Below are 14,241 nucleotides of genomic sequence, written 5' to 3' on the forward strand. Positions count from 1 at the left end.
CTTATGTAATTATCATGATCAGCTGACATGGCCAATGTGTACTATATAAATGAATTTATTCCCATTCTCTTTTGTTGTGTTTCTCCTGCTCCCTCCCTTATTTTTTAGAGTGGTATTGTCATGTCAAAGTCTATCAATGTCCTGATAAGGTTTTTTTTTTTTTTTTGCGGTACGCGGCCCTCTCACTGTTGTGGCCTCTCCCGTTGCGGAGCACAGGCTCAGCGGCCATGGCTCACGGGCCCAGCTGCTCCGCGGCATGTGGGATCTTCCCGGACCGGGGCACGAACCCGTGTCCCCTGCATTGGCAGGAGGACTCTCAACCACTGCACCACCAGGGAAGTCCCTGATAAGTTTTTTAAAGGATTTAATGGTAATGAACATATTTACCTGCCATCAAAACACCCAGTCTGTTTAATATAATCACAGGCTGCAATTTATATGCTACCAAGCTGTTGTTACATAAAAATTACTGCTTTAGACCAAGCATCAGTCAATAAATTGGACTTAATATTTTAGGATTGGAAAGGAACTTTATAAATAATTTATCTCAGTGGTTTTCAACCTCTAGTGTACAAAAAATCCTATTCAGAAGTTTGTTAAAAATGTAGATTCTTAATCCCCATCTCCAAATATTCTGATATAGACATATTCTTTCTTCATAAGCACATAGTGGTTCTGACTTGGGATTTGAGGATTCACTTATAAAAATCATAGTCTAGTTCACCTGTGTCATGTGATAGATGAAGAAAGAAAAACTCACAGAGGTTAATAAATTTGCCTGAAGTCACTCAGTGAATCAGTGATGACAGAACTAGGAACAGAATTCAGGTTTCTGAAATACTTACTAAATTGGATAGTAATTCTCACCAATCAAATATTATATCTAAGTAGGTACCCAAGATGGATCTGGTAGAATTCCTTCAGCTTGTCTTCCTTCTCCCTTGGGATTCATGTCCCTGAGAAAGGCAGTGTGTCTCCAGATGACAGTGGTAATTATGGAAGGAAGCCATGAGTTTTTTCCTTGGCTCATTTTCTTTTAAATTGACGATGATGTTTTGGTATGCTCTTAACACAGAATCTGTTGAAACACTTTAAAGGGAGCCAGAAAATTAGCTGCAAAGAGCTTTATACCATTTTATAGTTTTAGGTATCTTAGTAATTATCTAGTCATAACCCTCATTTTAGAGTGAAACTCAGACACTAGTCTTCTGCAAGGTCATACAAAGTTAAATTTCTCAACAGTAAAATCAATGCTATATCTATTATGCCTCCCTTGGGAATAAACTGGAGTGATAATAAGAAAGTAGACAAGGGGTGCTAAATGTATCAAAACTTCCGTAGCAGAAAGAATGCAATTTTTTGCATCTCCAGCTAAATAATAAAAATATTATGGAAATTAAAGCACTAACTGAGAGTCTAATAGTGAAAGTGACACTCTATGTTCTTATGACAAGCTTAAAAAATAGATAAGGAGGAATAATGTAAAAATAACTTGTAGGAAGAGAATTTTATTATAGAAAGTACTAAAGACAATAGGTAGCAAGTAAATTCATTTTTAAATTAAAGCAACATTTGTTTAATAGATTTTCTTTATAATTTCTTCCAGTAATAGATATCATATTAAACTCATTCTATTAGCACGGATACTCAACAAATAAGCAAATCTGAATTACCTGGGGGACTTTTCAATATTCACTTGCCATTCTGTCCTCCCAATTAAAGTATATGTAGGAAGAGACATGTTTATGTTGAAAAAGGTCACCAGGAGGTTCCACTTTGTCACCCTGCTGTACTCCCATATTGGTAACATTGCATTAAAATACATGTTCTTCTCATAAAAACTCTGTGGCTGAAAAGTAAGATGATAATTGGTAATCCAATTAAAGTAGCTTTAAAGGTTTGGAAACAACTATCCATCAATCTAGGCAGTCATATTTTCTTCTTGGAGATACTAACATTTTTTTAATAATTCTTACAACTTGATTTTTAACATCTATTCTATGGGTAGCATTTGGTCACAAGAAAGTGAAATTAAAGGGAAGTTAAATTTGGGGGCATGTTACTGATTTACTCAACAAATATTTTATATACATAACAAATAAACCATTCAACATGTATAACTGTACTTGGGGCTTGGGAAATACCAGGAGAATGAATCATTTTCTAATTTTACTCGATTACCCTATGCCCATATAAAGAAAAACAAGGAGAAACCACCCATGACCCTTTGAATTTACAGTCAACAAGCATTTCTTTTTTTTTCCTGTATACATTTGAAAACAACATCATGCACCTGAAGGAACATTGAATTGATAGAGCGAAGAAAAGGTAGATTCTGTTTATTAAGTGTGTAAAAGCAAAGGGAACATGCATACATTTATACTTTTCAACAACACAAGGTGGGGAGGAACAGTAATGATATTACTGGTTAAGAGAAGATACTTAGGAATCAAAAAGGTTTTGGACTCCTAGTTCAACATGTGGCTCCCTCTGCAATTTGTGACTTCCTGCAAGCTTTCCAACATCTCAGAGCCTCAGTTTCCTTTTCTGTGAAATGAGACTAATAATAGTTCTACCATTTGGGGCGATTGTGAGGACTAAATTAGTTAATGTGTTAAGTGCTTAGCAAAGATTAAGCAATAAAAATGCTGTTATTATCCTTATAGGTTCAGTCCTTTTGAAATTTTATCTCAGTTTATTCACAATGAGATTTCTATGTTTTGCTACATTTTACAGGGAGAACATACTCATTATTTTCTGCCATGTAGCTTTAAGAAATATAGTACTTGCTACTGAGAAGGAATGAATTCTGAGAGGAAACTGTCCATAGGGGATGGATAATATGTGATGATTCCAAATAACTACAGTTTTTTCCTTGTCAGTGGCATTCTTCTGCTTCCCTTCTTGTCTATAGGAAATGAAATTATAGATCTTTCTCAGCGGACCTGCTGTGTGTGATCTTAATGGCATTTTTTTTGGTGGGTTTCAGGTGCCATCACCTGTGCGCCTGACATGTTCAGCTGCCAGGGCTCCCATGCCTGTGTGCCCCGACACTGGCTGTGTGATGGTGAAAGGGACTGTCCAAATGGAAGCGATGAGCTCTCCACAGCAGGCTGTGGTATGAACACTCATGGGGCTGTCTATGAAAGAAAGCTGCTGCAGCATCCTCAGACAGTTGCTTTTGTAGTACTCACCATATCACCTTTGCTCTCACTTTCCCAATCCCTGGACTCATACGTAGTATCAGAATTAATCAGGTGGGATGTCGTCATCACAGAGTTCAGCAACCCCTCTAACCACTGTTCAGAGTGTTTCCAACATGAACAGAGGGATTACCCATTTTAAAACTGGTTTTGATGCACAAAGATTTTTCACTTCATTCCTGAGATAATTTAACTACGCTGTGTATGTGTGTGTGGTGGGTTTGTTACTTCCTTTTTAGCATCTTCCTCCACCCTCCCACCCCACACTCCCCTTGAAGGCTTTTAGATTGTCTATTACAGATACTCTGTAAATGGCTGCTGTGATCCTAAATAACTACTGATAAGAAGGTCAGTAAACACCTATTAGTCCTACGGATAGGATATTAGCCCTTAGGTCAGGTAAAAATAGTATGTATATAGCTGAATGAAGCTGGGGAATCAGAGGAACAACTTTGGAGGCCAGACAGTTTACTAAGTTTCTAACCCTAGGTCACCTCAGGAAATTTTCAGGGGATTACTCAATAGTAAAAATTTAGATAAGTTCCTTTGCATGATCAGGAGAATGAAGGGACTGAGTATTTGAATGCTGATCCCAAGGTCACATAGGGGATCTGTTGAGCAATTTATTAGGAACAGTGCTGTGAACTCTGCTTATTAAAGTGAAGTCTACCAGTCATCTCTCTGATGACCTGTCTTCAGGTCTTTAAAACTGTAATTGAAGCCATAATGTAATAGTGTGTATATGTGGGTGTGTGTATATGGGGGATATTTAAAGCAGAGAAGGAAAAAGAAGACTTTGAGGCAGGCTTGTGTGCACAGAGCTCATGCTATTGTAGAATAAATCAGTTTGATCTTGAAACTGATATGTGTGCCTGTAAAGGTCAATGGGGCCACTGAGGGCTACATAATAAAGGATTATGCATCAATTCAGGGATCCAGATGGTCCCTGTATACTGTTGCTATTGTAGCAAGTTAATGCTCCAGGACACATATTAACACTTCTGGACCACATGGGTGCTATTAAGTAAATTATGTTAAAATACAACAAATTGTACTGATGTGACATGAAAGCATTAATTCCAAATAAGCCTCTGTTGCTTAGTATCTTAAAGAATAATTCATGCATTAGAATTGGCATAATTCACTTGAGTTATATAAGCTGTCACACAGTTAAAAGTTAGCGTAGTGATTAGTAACTGAATTTTACTCTGATTATAATGGGCAGTTTTGAATGCTGCTCCTATGTGGCTTCTGTATCATTTTTGAAAATAAATTTGTTTAAAATTAGTTACACTTGATTAAATTTAAGTAATTCTTTTTGTTTCACCTGCTCATGTCTCTTTTTAGTCATTACTGAGTTTTGAAAGCAGATTTCCTTTTTTCATGTAGTGTGGGGCAGTTTGGGGATCGGGAGCTGATAAGCATGTAAAAGAATAATTATAATAACTTAAGTGTCAGAATGATACATAGAAAAGATACTAGGTCATCACAAATAAATATTGTGTAAAAAACCTTAGAAGTCTCATGGAAGGATTTCAAGAAAAGTAATAACGTTATCTCAGTTGTGAAGGAAAAAGAGAAGAAAGAGAAGTGTTCTAGGTAGAGCAAAGTGCCTATTAAGACATGAAGGGGAGAGATTGGAAGGCATGTAAATTTTTTCAGGTGCCCATTATACATCAGTTATTTTGGTAGGTGCTTTTATTTACATTATTGAATTTCCACGGTATCTCGGTGAAGTGCTTTTGGGGATCTTCCGAAGATAATTGTTGTATAGATAGGAATTGAAACAGCAACTAAGAATGTACTGAGTACCTAAAATGAGCTGATCTGCTTCATGTATCTTATCTAGTTCTTGCAGAAAATTTATCAGATAGGTTTTATTATCCTCATTAAACAGATAAATAAACAGATGCACCAAGAAGGTAAATAGCTTCCTTAGAATAAAATATGAGTTGAAGAGCAACTTTTTGCAAAGCCTCCCCCTTTCCAGTGTACTGTAATAACATGTAGAGGATTCTTTTTGCTTTCACTTAAAAAAAATTAAGATATAATTGACCTAAAATATTGTGTTAGTTTTAGGTGTGCAGCATAGTGATTTGATATGCTTATATCTTATTACAAAATGGTTACCACAACAAGCTTAGTTAACATCCATCATATAGCAGATTCTTAACATTTGAAATATCCCAAACCTTGAGTCATATCATAGCATTTACCCTTTCCATGTAAGAAAAGTAATTAAAATATTTAAATGATCAAACTTCTATGATGCTATACATATACTATTAAAGCTTATTTCCTCTGTATGAGTCAGCTGAAGTTTTACTGCACATTTTAATCAGCCATTTTTCCTGCTGGTTAAGACCCTTGCTAGAGAATACTTTCATGGATCAGTATTCCAAAAGGATTGAAGTTCCATTTTATGGATCGATATTCCTAATTTAGTGTGGTACTTATGGTTGGGCTCATCTCACCATAGATCTTAACCTATTTTAAGACCCCATTGAAGTCACCCCAAAGTTTTATCTTCCTCTTGAAAACAGTAACTTTCTTAGCCCTTTTGATTTTCTTTTCACTTCCATCATGAGCATTAGCACTTGGTGGTCTTTTCAGGTCCATTTTTCACAAAGAAACAGGTTTTTATCACTTTACTAGCTTTACTACAAGCATGAGGAGAGAAAAAACCCAGCCACATTATTATAGTTGAGTGATTTTTTATCACATATGAACCTTTGAATTCATCCTTCGGCAAACTTACAAATTGCTAAATGGCCTGAAATTTCAAGGTCACTCTAGAATTGTTGAACATATTAACACTAAAACTTTGAATTATATATATTTATATTCATATATTCAAATACTACTTATAATGAAATACATATATTAATATATATTATTAATTGATATATTGAATGTTTAGCTAAGTTTCCTTTTTTAAATAACCTTGAATTATTGAGTGTGTTGAGTACAATAACATACATTTCCCAAACTCATAAAGTAGGGGAAGATAAAATCGGTGCTCATCTAACTTAATTTCTTGTGATGTCTTTCTTAGCTCCCAATAACACATGTGATGAAAATGCTTTCATGTGCCATAATAAAGTATGCATTCCCAAGCAATTCGTTTGTGACCATGATGATGACTGTGGAGATGGCTCTGATGAGTCACTGCAGTGTGGTAAGTATATATAAACTTTTCATGGAGAAGATTCTCAGGCTGAGTAACAGTCTTTTAAAATGACTCCAGGAATATATAAATAAATAACAGAAACAAAGAAATACATTTCTTAATCTCACTAAGAACATGTAACTTCAGTAATATAGACACACCACATATAACCTCTTTAAACTCTACCATAATTACACACCTATTTGAAAATTATGCCTACTTGTTGTAGTGTATTCTTATCAAGAACCACACTGGAAAATGTTGATAAAAATGTGTTTGGTTTTAAGTACTTTGAAATACCTTTTATTTTAAAGACAATATATAGCTGGTTAGTTCAGTCTTACAGCCAAATCAATATTTGAGTGAGGAAAAAAGAATACAGTTCACAGCTATCAGAGAATCTAGATACTTAACATTTTTCTTTTGCTTTATCTTTTTATACATGTATTTACTTGTTAAAATTTAATGTTATTATTATGAAATTTATCTTGTCACATATATATTTATCTAACCATCATATCTATATAATTTATATATGAACACATATATAACTTTTGTGATAAAAATTAGTATATTAAAAATTCCCAGTTGATATTGAAATATGTGAACATAGTATTTTTGTAAAATATTTAAATGTATACATGAATAAATATAAAATGAAAAGCTGTGAAATCCACACATACCTATGAAAGGTAGTAGATTTAGCTTCCCTTTGCCCTCCCTATGCAGCATCTATCAGTTACAGATGGAGGATAAAATAGAATCTCTAGCTTGGATGACTTGGAGGATGGTGTTGCTGTTAATGAGCTTTAGAATGAGGTTAAGGGGCAGTTTTGCTGGTGTGGGAGAAGAAATGTAACAAATAATTAATTTTGGACATTTTGAATATGAAGTGTTAATCAGACAATCACATGAAGCTGTATAGTGAGTGTTTGAAAATTTAGTTCTAGAGTATTATCAGGACAAATAATATTAACCTGGTGGCCATCAGCATAAGGGTGATACTCAGAATATGACAAAGAATGATAATACCCAACACTGTAGAAAGGAAAAGGGGAAAACCATATACTGAAGACTGAAATAAGGGCTTACCCTGTAACATTTTAGAGTAGAACAGAAGAAAACTTTATACAGAAAGAGGGTGAAAAGGGAATAGCAAAAGCAAAGTTAGAAAGAAGCCTGGGAGAGTGGATTATGAATATTAAGTCAGGAAACTATTTCCAAGGTAGTATGGACAACAGCATCAAGCACTGGAGGACAGTGAAGCAGGTAGGAGCCAGAGACACCTATGAATTTACCAACTGTCACTTGATATTTATTAGCTCTGAGAGGAATTTCAGCAGGTAGATGTTGCAGAAATGAGACTTTAATGAATGAAAGTAAGTGAGAGCAAAGAGGTAAGTAAGTGAAAGGAAGATTGAGTAGGGACTTGACTGAGCAGGGAAGAAGGGACATGTCTTGTTAAGAGTTATGTGGATGGATTTTTGTTGTTATTGGACTAGGAGAGACTTGAACATATGTATTGAGTGAAGAGGAGAAACTAGTGAAGAATGAGAGGGTGGGAAGGAATACTAGGGAAACTGGGGATATTTTAGAGCTATCTAGTTTTGCCATGCAATATGATAAACGTCTCAATTACATAATCATTGTTGAATCTTTTTTTCTGCTGAAATTTTATTTTTAAACCATAAAAATCTTACATTCTCTCTTCAAAAGTAAAATATTTGCCTACATTTACCAGAAAGTTTATAATAGAAATGACATTTTTTATTGTTAACAAACTCTGGAAAAAAACCAATCTAAAACTTCATAATATTCAAAATCAAATGAGTTTTACTTACAAACCAGCTTAGATATGAACATTAACAACTGATTGATGGATACTGTGTTTTGAACAAAGCCTTTTAATGCCTCTAAGAATCAATATGTAGGATAATTACAACAGTTTTGTGCTTATTGCTCTATGAATTGGATTTTAATTTTCTCATTTTAACAATTTCTTTACACTTTTAATGCTGCTTCCCAAACATAAACGTGACATTATAGCTTCTGAAAATTATTATTATAACCCAGAATCAGTTCATCCATATGTTCTAGTACTGTACCTAACCAAGCTTAGTCTTGAAAATAATTTTGAGTAGCTTTCATTTTGTTTTCCATTCTAAAGGAAATCTTTAGGATACAGATAATAAGTGAACAGAGGTTGTATACTTGTGTTGCATTCTTGTTTCCTTACTTAGAAACAAAATAAGAGTGCCTCGTTTCCAACTTCGTTTTCTGGACTTTAATCCTACTTCCAACCACAAATATCTCTTGGAATTATTGTAACTGCCCTAGAAAGAAATGAGAAACATTTCCCATAAGAGGCCTGGGTAACTCACATGGTTAATTAAGTTTAGTGTACATTATGAAATAAAGTTTTAATGAATATTTGTTATATGAATTGGAATGTTTCTTTGTCTCCAGGATACCGACAGTGCAATGCCGAAGAATTTAGTTGTGCTGATGGACGATGTCTTTTAAATACTCAGTGGCAGTGTGATGGAGACTTTGACTGCCCAGACCATTCTGATGAAGCACCTATAAACCCAAAGTGTAAAAGTGCAGGTACAGAAAATATATAATACTATGTTTATTCCAAAATTTGTTTTTTTAAGGCAATATTGTGACTCTGTTTTTTAGTCTCATATAATATTCAGTGAGAGGAAATGCAAATAATTAAGCATGTGATGCTTCTATTGATACCATGCAGGATCCTAGTAACCAACTTTGTTTTGGAGCTAGTTATAGAAGTGTAAGTCTGTGCCCCAAATATGAAGATTTGTGGCAATGAACCAGATGAATTCATCATCCTCCTCCTTTAAAGAAGTCATTTTTTCTTAATATATTATTTTATGTGAGGATAATTTTCTTGTATGGACCTACTTGAAAATTTAATCATAAAAGAAATTGAGATTTACTGAAATAGAGTCAATATTATTCAGACTTAGGCAAAATGAAATAAATTGCATATCATTTGAACAGAAATATATACATAGCCAAACTTGGTCTATTTTACACTTTACTATTCCAAAGATTGAATACATAGTTATACATTTTAGAATAAACCCAATTACTTTTTTTCTCATGTAGTTTACATGTTAATAGGCATTCTTTTATCATGTATGGTAATGAGTAATGTTTAAATCATCAGATTGTGAGTAGCTGCAAAACTTGAACTCCTTTCTATAGCTATATTTGTGACAACTATGATTTACCGCAAGTATCTTTTTTATGCCTGGACTTAAAAATATCAATGTTATATATCCAGGAAGAAAAAGAACTTAGGAATATCTAGCTATTCCAGATTCTTAATTTTTAGTGACGTATAATTTCTCAGAGACTTTTGGCTTGTGGGAAATGTCAAGCTATCATTACACTTTTGAACTCATTCTTCACAGTATAGATGAAGACAGAAATACTCCATTAATTTTAGTATAGGTGCTTATTTTGATTGTTAAATTTCAATGTAAAGCTAGATTTGCGGTGTGTTGAACATGAAAGTACAGTTTGCCCTTGATTTTCTTCATGTATAAAATATTACACTGAATATAAAGCATTTTATATGTACATATATTTACTATAATTTTTGACAGACAAGTCATCATATTTGTGAATGTATTCAACAATTGTAGTATAAAACAATGGCATGCTCTTTATGTTCCATTTGTTTTATTTTCTTTTTCCAGAACAGTCATGCAACAGTTCATTTTTTATGTGCAAAAATGGCAGGTGCGTTCCCAGTGAAGGTCTTTGTGACAATAAGGATGACTGTGGTGATGGATCAGATGAAAGAAACTGCCATGTAAATGAATGCTTGAGTAGGAAAGTCAGTGGATGTTCTCAAGATTGTCAGGACCTTCCAGCCAGTTATAAGGTAGGCACGCATCAAAGACAGAAAATCATCTGACAGGTTAGAATTTGGGGCAATAAAAATGATTTCATCCAATATAGCTGTAAAACTTAAAGTCATTATAATATCATTAGTTAAAACTATTTAAATGGAGAGTTTCTGTGTGTGCAAACCATGATAATAGTGTGGTATATAAATTGTGAGAATATACTCATGGAGACAAAAAAATCAAAATGTTTTCTAATAAATGCTGATCATAAAGAAAAAAGCAAAGGACGACCAGTGTTTGAGGAAGGTAACTGCTGTTAATAGCTGCATAAATGTTTATGCAACTCTCTTAAATTCCCGTTGCTTCCTTCGTTTCCCCTCTCATACATCCTTGAAGTGGAATGGGCTAATCATTTATGTACCACAACACTGGAGAATACAATATTTTTTCATATAAACAGGAAGAAAAAAAACAGAGCACATGAATTATTAGGACTGAGTGCAGGTGCACTAAAAATAAATCATGCCTAACATTCTAATTGCTTTTTGTTAGTCCCATTTTCCTGAAGAATGTGATTCACTGACAAAATTGATTGACACAAATAGCTTTTGAAAACATCTCTGTTTCAATATGTTGGAACGGAAGATGCATACAAAAAATAATATTGAAGTGGTGCATTAGGTTAAAATCAATTATGTAAATGTGGGAAAACCTCAGTAAAAGCAATTCAGCTGGAAATTAGTGTTTTTAACTGGACAATAGCTCTGTATGAATCAGCAAAAGGACATGGCTTTTACGAACCACAGAGGCAGTCTAATCCAGTTAGGAGTAGTACGGAGTTCAGATTTTGTTCTACTGAGTTCTGCACTGATCAGAACATACCTGGGGTACTGTGTATATTTATGGACATGACACTTTAAGAGGAACCTTGACAAACTGTACTGTATCCCCATTTGTACAGCCAGTGGCATAAGGGGGTCTGGAAAACACACCTTTGGAAGAAGTTTTACCAAGAGAAAAATGGCTAGTCAGTTGTATTTAAATATATGAAGTACTGGAATAGGGAGCATACCTTTCTGAGTTGTTTCAAATGTTGGAAATAGGAGTTGGGAAGCAGATTCTGTATAAGAAAGACTTTTTGAATATTAGAATTCTCTACATTGGAATGAGTTGCCAAATTTCTCACATCTAAAAGTATTTCAGTTGGAACTAAGTGACTTTCTTTAAAAGATGCTAGAGAAAAAAAAAAGTGTGTATTACAAAGATGCTTCAGTTTTTCCTTGACAGCCTTGATATTCTATGACAAGTCAGTTCTATCTAATGGTAAATTCACCAAACAACAGCTCTTAATGTGATGAGTATATATGAGGTAATTAATTTTGGCAGTAACGGTTTTGAAACCCAATGAAGCAGAAAAAATGTTATTGGTGATTTATGTACAATCAATATAGAAATGTTTCCAAAAAAGTCAGGGAATGTATTATAGAATTATTAAAGGTAATAGTTTAAATTTTGTCATGTTATAAATAATCTATTCTTATCATATAGAATGTATATCTATCCATCTATCTGTCTAAAATTTAAATTTCAAAGTAGATTTGTGTTTATCCTGTGTATATTTTTAATCTGTCATAATCTTGGTGGTAAAATCTAAAAATTATAGAATATGGAATAGTCACCTTTTGACATAACATCAAAAGTACAGTGTAATTTTTTTTTAATGCCTGCATGTAAGAAATACTGAGTGCCCAGAGATTCCATATTTGGAAAACTAGTTTTGGTAGAAGTAAATCTCACCCAGAAAGCCATGATAAATCATACTATTTTAATTACTTTATAAGATTCCTCACAGAGAAATAATTGTTTATTGATACCTTTAAAATATAATTATTTTCTGACTTCTCTGAAGGAGTCATAGAATGAAATGAGAATTCTAGGTAAAAGAGACAAACTGTTTAATTATTCAAAAGGCAATGTATATGATACCTGACAAAATTGCAGTGGATAATGTTCCTTAATATACAAACATGTCAAAACTAATGAATAGGGCTTCCCTGGTGGCGCAGTGGTTGAGAGTCCGCCTGCCGATGCAGAGGATACGGGTTTGTTCCCCGGACTGGGAAGATCCCACATGCCGCGGAGCGGCTAGGCCCGTGAGCCATGGCCACCGAGCCTGCTCATCCAGAGCCTGTGCTCCGCAACGGGAGAGGCCACAACAGTGAGAGGCCCGCGTACCGCAAAAAACAAACAAACAAAACAAAACAAAAAACTAATGAATAAAATAAAACATCTACTGGGGGAAGCAAGACCAGTTCAAAAATGAAAGGAGCTAGGATGAGAATCATAAATAAGAGATATAAGCAAAGATTCAAAACAAATATTTTATATATTGTGTTGATATATATGTTATATTTATATTATATATGTCATTTTAAAACATATATATAATATGTTATATTTCTGACAATTTATTTATAGGAGATTGAATAAAAAATGTTATATACAACAAAATGCTTATCTATTTGGGGAAAAAAGTGTTAGCTGGTGGGTTTCTCTTTTTCAGAGAATGGGGAAAACTATCCAGTAAACTATTTCTCATTACATTATCAGCAGAACATGACAACTCCTCCTTCAAATTCTGCAATAAAATGAAAATTGCTTATAAAAGCAAAATTTAGACCTTCTGGACTATGAACAATTTGCTGTAAAACAAATACAATTGATTTAACTATTCAAAAGGGAGTAATAACACAACTAAGCAAGAATCTTATTTGGATGGAATGGTAACTTACCATGTGAAAATAAATGTACTTTTGGGAGATAAATAATTTTAATGTGTATAAGATAACCAGTATTTTAAAATATCACTAAAAAGCTGCAAATTTTTCTGAATATAATAGGAAAACTTTGGATAGCTATATTTGTTTCTGGTAGCTATATGTTTCTCTATAAAAATTAATATAAATCAAGACAATTTGAAATAGTTCTTGATTATGAGAAATATTAACATGACATTGAATATATATATCTCACTTTCATAAAAATTTTCTTTTTAAGTGAAAATGAAACATTTTTAAATTTTTTTTTTATTAAATATAGATGAATCTCTCATCTTATATCTCTGACACAAATGATTATTATTTTTTCATTCAATTTATGAATGTTAGGTTAGTAGAATTTCCCATAAATGCCTTTTAATTATTTGGGAGCAAAAAATGTTTTTGTTAAAACAAGGTTAACAAGACTGGGGAGGATATTATCTTTTAAAAAAATCTTCTCTTTTAATAAACACATTAAAAATACTTACTCTACACCTTAAACATCCTAATTTCATTTGTTTACAGAAATGTTCATTGCATTTGGTAACTTTTACCTTCAAGAAATTAATTTTCCACAAATATGTTTTTATCCAAACTATTTAATATAGTAGTTCTATAAGCCTGACATAAGCCATTCAAAGTAATTTTCAGAAGCCATATTAGAATTCGGACACTATTTCTTTTCATAGTACTCTTTTTGAGAGGAATTTAATGCATTCTATAAAATGTCCTTTCACCTGTCCTGAAGCGCCCCTTGAATTCAACTATACCCTGTGTCTGCTTATGTGTCTCTGGGTTCCACATGATCACATGTCTGATTCCCAGTTCTTTTCAGTGATATCTTTTTGTAGCTTTTCAGTTTTGTTTTTGAAAAATTTATTTATTTTTTTAAGTGTGGTAAAATATACAACATAAAATTTATCATTTTAACTACTTTTAAGTATATATTTCAGTGACATTTAGCATCTATTTTTTTTTTTTTTTTTTTTTGACATAGGATAAACACCAATTCCCCTGACTTCCTCATCAGGTAGTAGGATGAGTCTTCTCAAAAAAAGTAATATTGGGCTTCCCTGGTGGCGCAGTGGTTGAGAGTCCGCCTGCCGATGCAGGGGACACGGATTCGTGCCCCGGTCCGGGAAGATCCCACATGCCGCGGAGCGGCTGGG

At 33.6% G+C, this 14,241-nt stretch overlaps 1 protein-coding gene across 1 annotated transcript in view; it reads left to right on the forward strand.

The window, feature by feature from the left end:
- LRP1B (LDL receptor related protein 1B) overlaps nucleotides 1-14,241 on the forward strand; it is a 1,616,178-nt gene that overhangs the window by 1,346,303 nt on the left and 255,634 nt on the right. Inside the window, exons 53-56 of the mRNA XM_067742376.1 lie at nucleotides 2,990-3,118; nucleotides 6,259-6,381; nucleotides 8,839-8,979; nucleotides 10,101-10,288. Coding sequence (XP_067598477.1) covers nucleotides 2,990-3,118; nucleotides 6,259-6,381; nucleotides 8,839-8,979; nucleotides 10,101-10,288 — 581 coding nt within the window. The remainder of the gene's footprint in view (nucleotides 1-2,989; nucleotides 3,119-6,258; nucleotides 6,382-8,838; nucleotides 8,980-10,100; nucleotides 10,289-14,241) is intronic.

This window comes from Pseudorca crassidens, chromosome 6 (genome assembly GCF_039906515.1).
Source record: "Pseudorca crassidens isolate mPseCra1 chromosome 6, mPseCra1.hap1, whole genome shotgun sequence".
NCBI classification, from domain to species: domain Eukaryota; kingdom Metazoa; phylum Chordata; class Mammalia; order Artiodactyla; family Delphinidae; genus Pseudorca; species Pseudorca crassidens.